Source organism: Nelumbo nucifera, chromosome 1, assembly GCF_055504915.1.
Source record: "Nelumbo nucifera cultivar China Antique chromosome 1, China Antique-T2T, whole genome shotgun sequence".
Classification (NCBI taxonomy): Eukaryota; Viridiplantae; Streptophyta; class Magnoliopsida; order Proteales; family Nelumbonaceae; genus Nelumbo; species Nelumbo nucifera.
The window spans coordinates 120,989,558-120,995,780 of NC_142649.1; the positions used below are offsets into that span (position 1 = coordinate 120,989,558).

The 6,223-nt window shown below is 40.6% G+C and overlaps 1 protein-coding gene across 1 annotated transcript; it reads right to left on the bottom strand.

The window, feature by feature from the left end:
- Positions 1–1,135: 1,135 nt before the first annotated feature.
- LOC148803754 (uncharacterized) lies at positions 1,136–5,905 on the bottom strand. The gene is made up of 3 exons (XM_088897606.1): positions 5,338–5,905; positions 3,788–5,025; positions 1,136–1,180 (listed from the first exon to the last, which is right to left on the bottom strand). Exons 1-3 carry the CDS (start codon positions 5,903–5,905, stop codon positions 1,136–1,138), a joined length of 1,851 nt encoding a protein of 616 aa, XP_088753732.1.
- Positions 5,906–6,223: the final 318 nt, after the last annotated feature.

Genomic DNA, 6,223 nt, shown 5'->3' on the forward strand with positions numbered 1-6,223 from the left:
AAGCAAACCCAAACCATATTTCTTGAAGAATGATTGAAGAGCAATACCAGTAGTGACAGCAGTAGGTCGTCTCCTCCATCTGCTCGAGTCATCATCCAAGAATGGGCTGAGCTCAGAGATGCCCTTCAAAACCAAACCTTCCAATCTAACCACGTCTTATGACTCCAAACCCTCCTTAATTAACTCCCAAACCTCCCTGCACGTTGCCGATTCACAAGTAAAGCTTCTCCATTCTCTCCTCTTCCCTTATATTTCTCCCTCATGAATCCCATCCCCTCTTTTTTTTTCCTTCTTTTTTCTAATATTTTTAACCGTCTTTAAGTGTTTTCTTCTCCAATCTTGTTTTTAGCACTCTCCCTTCTCTTTTCAAATCCTTTGTTTTAAAGAAGAGGTGGGAGTAGATCTAGGTAGGCTGTGTAGGGAAATGGGATGGGAAGGTTTAGGTCTATTATAGAATTTCTTTCAAAGAAAAAATGAACAAAATTTTTTATTTTGGGAGTTGGAGGAGCATTAAAGAATGGTCCTTTAACATTTTAGTTCAAGTTTTGAGGGGCAAAGGACCTCCTTTATTACATTTTTAACCTTATCTCTACCTAATAACTATATATAAATATTGATCTAACAAAAAATTTGGGGGGCCAACAACCCCACCAGTATACTTGGCTCCGCCCCTGATCGTAGGAGGTGCCCCTATTTCAATGTTTTCACCTGTGTCTTAATCCGAATCTAAGAATTTCTCCTCTTTGCCGTTGGTGATGTCTTTCGCTTGAAAGCTCAGAGTGCATTAGGAAGTTGGAGACCTCCTTGGATCTGAAGATCGAGTTCATCTTCCGATGCAGGCGGTCATCTATGAAGCTGTTGTACTTCTGGGTGTCATGTCTTTGATGCTGTATTGTAAGCTCTAAAGGAGTCTGCTTGGAGCTTTTACATAAGCTGTTGGAAGAAGAATATCGAGCTATCGGGTCAAGAGAGGAACTTGTCGCTGAGGTTCTTGCTGGAATTGGGTACACTCTGTCTTCTACTGATTCTGCTAATTTTGGTAAAATATTGGATTCTCTATTTGGCATTTGGAATAAGAATGGTGGTCCTTGTGGGCACTAATGTCATCTTCGATGCTGGTGACTATCAACGATAGCTAAGGTTCATCTTTATGATGCCAGTGATCACCAATAGCAGAGACCTGCAGTAAAATAGAAGTCTTGATCTTCAGGGTGCCCAAATTGAAAAGGGCATTTTTGACCACAAAAGGATATTTTAAAAATTTTTGAGAAAAAAAAAATCTGTTACATGTAAAGTTTTAGATAATTATCAAAAACCTTGATGATATTTTAAGATAATATACAAACATTATAATTAGTCAATTTCTTAAACCATAAAATTTTCCCTTTGAAATAACTTTGCTAATAAAAAAATTTATTTAAAGCTTTATCCCATGTGCAAAACTGAAAATGAATCAATTTGGCTTGCTTAATTTATTCCGTTGGTTGGGAGGTGGGTTTAAGAGTGGATCTTCAAATGACAAATTCATTCGAAGCCCACCAGTCAGCAACTTGCACAGAATATATTGACTAAGTATATGTACGTCTGTCATATTTTGGTTAAATGATATATAGGGCCGTGTGGACCGCATCGAAGCCACTCGGCATCTGTTTCCTTAGTACGGCCATGAACAACTACTGTAAGTGTATGTAGTGTTTTCAACTCTAGAGTCCAGACTGAATCTGAAAACAATATCTGCTCGGCAAAAGGCCTGAGATCCAATTGGCCTTTATTAAACACCTGCATTCGTGAAGGTATATATAGTGTGTGAAAGCTGTGTTAAGGTTTGGTTTGAAGTTTGAACATCTAATAAGTTCACACTTAGACTGTGTTTGGTTTGAAAGAAAAAATAGGGAAAGGAAAAAAAATGTATAAGAAAACCTTTATAAATTTCTCTACCTTTCTCTTTCTTTTCATACTTTTTTTCTTTCAAACCAAACAAGCCATTAATTGACACTAATCATAGAAACCAAGTGCGCAAGCAGCGAGCTGCCCCCATTACCTCTGTCGACCTCACATACATAAGAATTTTGACCAAGACTACCGGAAATTTCTTGGGGTCCTACACGTTGATGCAACTGGGGTCCTTAATTAGTGGCATATCCACAAATTAATATATTTGGAATTTATTGTGCTTAATTATTAATTAGCTAGAATGGAAGATTCGTTGGTGCAAGGAGAACAATGAATAGATGGCAGCTGCCAACGATAATTTAATGCATAGAAACCAACTTATGCGATGAAAGCCATGCCATTTACGTAGTTCCTAACTCTGTTAATCCTGATTTAAGATTTTGGCCTTCGGTCTCTGGATCTCCTATATATTGATAAGCAGACCGAATAACAAATTATATATCCAGACTTTCTCATGATCAGGCCAATGTAACTTGCCAACCTGGTTACCATTTCCCTCATTGTGATCCTCAAGTTTACCCTAATGATCGAACTCCGTCGAAGAATGGTCAGACGTGTCAGCACAAAAAAAAACCGGACAAATGTTACTTTTACATTGCTGTGGGTTTGGAGTTTGGAGTTTGGAGTAACGGTGTAAAACAGCAACGTATTTTTTACATGTGTTTGGATTGAACAACGGTATAAAATATTAAAATTACACCCATGTATTGATCAACGGCTGGTTGGTGCCACAACAGAAAAATGCAGATCTACACTGGTTTGCTTCCAGATCTGAGATAAGTTGACATACTTGTTCGTCGTGAGATGGATATCTTGAGATGTCTTGACCATCGTTGGACCGTCCTCTGTTGTAGGAAGAATGTGTCTAAAACTGGCCAAGGAGAAAAGATAAGATAATGAGAGAGAGGGAGAGGGAGAGAGAAAGAGAAAACGTGTAGATCGGTATGCCGAAATATTAACCATACCTTGCTCGTCGCAAGATGAGACAATGAGATGTCTCTCCCGTTGGAGCGTCCCCTATTATAAGAAGAATAATGCGCCGAACCTGGCAAAGGAGAACAGATAGTGAGGGAGCGAGGAAGTGGAAAGAGAGAAGAAAGTCCGACTGCACTTGAAACCACGACCGAATGAGAAACTTGTCGGTGAAGAAGCAGAGCAGTTTTTGGAAGAAGAGAGATGTTACCCCGATGGACTTTTTTTACTTTTACCCGATAGAGAAATCGATTGAGTTTTACATCGATGTTTTCGATGTAAACATTATTACAATAATCTTCGATGTAAAAGTTGATTTGAAAGGTGATTTGCATCGGTAATGATTTGAAAGGTGATTTCGCAATGGCTACAGTATCATTTCTCCCAACAATCAAGTCATCAACATATATTAGTACGTGCATACGAACATTGTGTTAGAAATAAGTGAACAAAGAGTAGTCTGGATATGATTGAACAAATCCGAACTGTATCAAGGTCGCTGTCAATTTCAAGAACCAACATCTGGGAGCTTGACGTAATCATAGAGAGATTTCTTCGGTTTGAACACTTTTGTTCGATCCTTAGTTGTGAAATCTGGCGGCAACTGTATGTATACCTCATCATTCAAATCCTCATGTAAGAATGCATTATGTACATCCATCTTATGCAACTCCCAGTTCCTAGCGGCTACCACAGCTAAGAAGGTTCGGACTGTTGTCATTTTGGCCACAGGAGCGAAAGTCTCATTGTAATCTAACCCCTCAACTTGTCTATTCCCGAGAATAACTAGGCGTGCCTTATACCTTTCAACCGTCCCATCTGAATTATATTTGATCTTATAAACCCATTTACTCCCTATTACCTTTTTCCCGGGAGGTAGAGTTTCTAATGTCCAAGTACCATTATCCTCCAGAGTCTGGATTTCCTTTCTCATAGCTTCTCTCCATTTCTCACTTTTCATTGCCTCAGAAAAGCTGGTGGGCTCGGCTCCTGCAATAACTGCAGCTAAGAAAGCTTGATGTCTAGCAGAGAAATTAGTACATGTTACATAATTTGCTATGGGATAGGGAGTCGTACCTGAGGACTTTGATTCAGAGTGGGCTTGAGTGTGAATGGGGTCTTTCAAACACCAAGCAGTGTAGGTTACGTAGGGCTTTAACAGAACAGATGGTGTGCAATGTCGATGTCCCCTACCAAGTTGCTCTTCTGGTGTTGTTCGTGGTGCTAGATCCACACTAATTCCGTCCTCACTGCCATTGATTTCTACTTCATGCACACTCTCTCCATCTCCTTGCTCCTCCTCTCTACCATCATCATTATTTTCAAGGCTCCCCCTACAACAAATATCGGCTGTATCACTCCCCCTGTCTTTATTTCCTCTATGGCTGTGAAAAACATTATCATCAACCACGGTATCAGTTGGTGCAATGGCTGGGCCAGGGTTGTCTTCTAGAGTTGCTTTCAGATTAGCGGCATATGGAAATACATTCTCATGGAAGATTACATCACAAGAGACAAAATATTCACCTCTTTCAACATCATATACGCGCCAACCTTTCTTTCCGTAGGGATAACCTACAAAAACACACTTCTTACTCTTTTCTCCAAACTTATCCTTGTCTCGAGGACTCCAATGAGCATAGCAGAGACAGCCAAATACTCTCATTTGCTCGTATTGAGGTGGCGTCCCGAACATTACCTCATACGGAGTCTTTCCGCCAAGTACAGAAGAAGGTGTCTTGTTTATCAAGTATCCAGTGGTTAAGACACACTCCCCCAAAAAACCAATGGGCAAGCCTACTTGAAATCTCAATGCTCTCGCAACATTCAAGATATGCCTATGTTTTCTCTCCACTCGACCGTTTTGTTGCAGTGTCCCGACACACGAAGTTTGATGCAGAATGCCATGAGTCACAAAGTATGATTTCAAGCTTTTAAATTTTGTTCCATTATCACTTCGAACAGTCCTGACTTGCTTGGCAAACTGACGTTCTGCCATGGCACAAAATTTCTCAATAATATGTGCTACTTCACTTTTTTCCAATAACAAGTAAACCCACACAACATGAGAATAATCATCAACAATGGTTAGAAAGTAAACTGCACCACAAGAGGCAGGTACATTATAGGCACCGCATGTATCACAATGAATTAGAGAAAAACAATCATCAACTTTATGTTTACTTTCAGGAAAAATTTCCCGTGTTTGTTTTGCTCTGTAACAAACATCACATGGCTTATCTCCTTCAGTTCTACTATTTAATTTATCTACTTTAGGAAGAAAAGATAATATCTGTTTAGACGGATGCCCTAATCTGCGATGTCATAACTCTCATTCATTCATACCTCTTGTTCTATTCGCCCGAACCGGTGCTGCTCCTCTAAAATGATAGACCCCATCACACTGCTCACCTGCTCCAATCAGAATCCTCGAGGTTTGGTCCTGTATCACACACAGCTTGTCAGTAAAAGTGACAATACAACTTATCTCTTGCAATAATTTTTCTATGGAAATAAGGGTGCAGTTCATTCTTAGTACAAAAAGCACATGATGTAAATAAATATTTCCACCCAAATGTAAAGTCCCTTCCTTCACTGCAGTGGTTTGCTTCCCATTGGGAAGTCCCATCGGACACGGTGTAATATTCCGTACATCCATCAATAAATCAATTTCTCCAGTCATATGGTGTGACGCCTCGGAATCAATTATCCAATCGGTAGAATTTTTCTTACCAGAAAGTCTTCCCATTCCACCAAATTTGTGAGAGTTCAAAATATTAAGAAGTGTTGTCCATTGTTCTCCACTCAGCCTAGGGAATCCGCTACGATCATGATCATTCATGGTTCCAGCCTTCTGTCCTCCAGTCTCACTCGCCGCAGCCTGGGCAGCGTTTGCTCTTGCATTGTTCCCTCGTCCACGTCCACCGGCACCCATGCTCGAAACACCTCGCTTACGACCTGCTCCCTTCCCGGACGACATATCGCAGGGTCTGTCTCCCCACCATTCCGACTTACTTGAGCTCTCACCGTTCCGGTCGTTATTGGCAAACATGGTATAGATTAGTAAGAAATAGTAAGAAACACAACAGTCTTTGATCATCCTCTGAATCGTCAACTAGTAGGAACGAACTTGGAGCTCCGGCTCCTGATACTGTTGTGCACTGTTCCGAAAGGGAATTCGGTATCACTGTTGTTGGGAGAGAGTGAACAGTCTAGGTTCACTCGAACAGGAAAGCCTATACCCGAGGTTCGCCGCGACTCAATTCGAGAGCTCTGTAGAAACGGCGTCTCCCGAGGA

What these genes read in the sequence shown, in the direction of transcription:
- LOC148803754 (XM_088897606.1), bottom strand. Translation starts at nt 5,905, where the DNA reads ATGTCGTCCGGGAAGGGAGCAGGTCGTAAGCGAGGTGTTTCGAGCATG. An exon ending in GAGGATTCTGATTGGAGCAG is followed by an intron (nt 5,026 to 5,337) that starts GTGAGCAGTGTG and finishes CTTGTGGTGCAG; the next exon opens with TTTACTTTCTAACCATTGTT. An exon ending in CTCTACCTCCCGGGAAAAAG is followed by an intron (nt 1,181 to 3,787) that starts GTAATAGGGAGT and finishes ATTTTACTGCAG; the next exon opens with GTCTCTGCTATTGGTGATCA.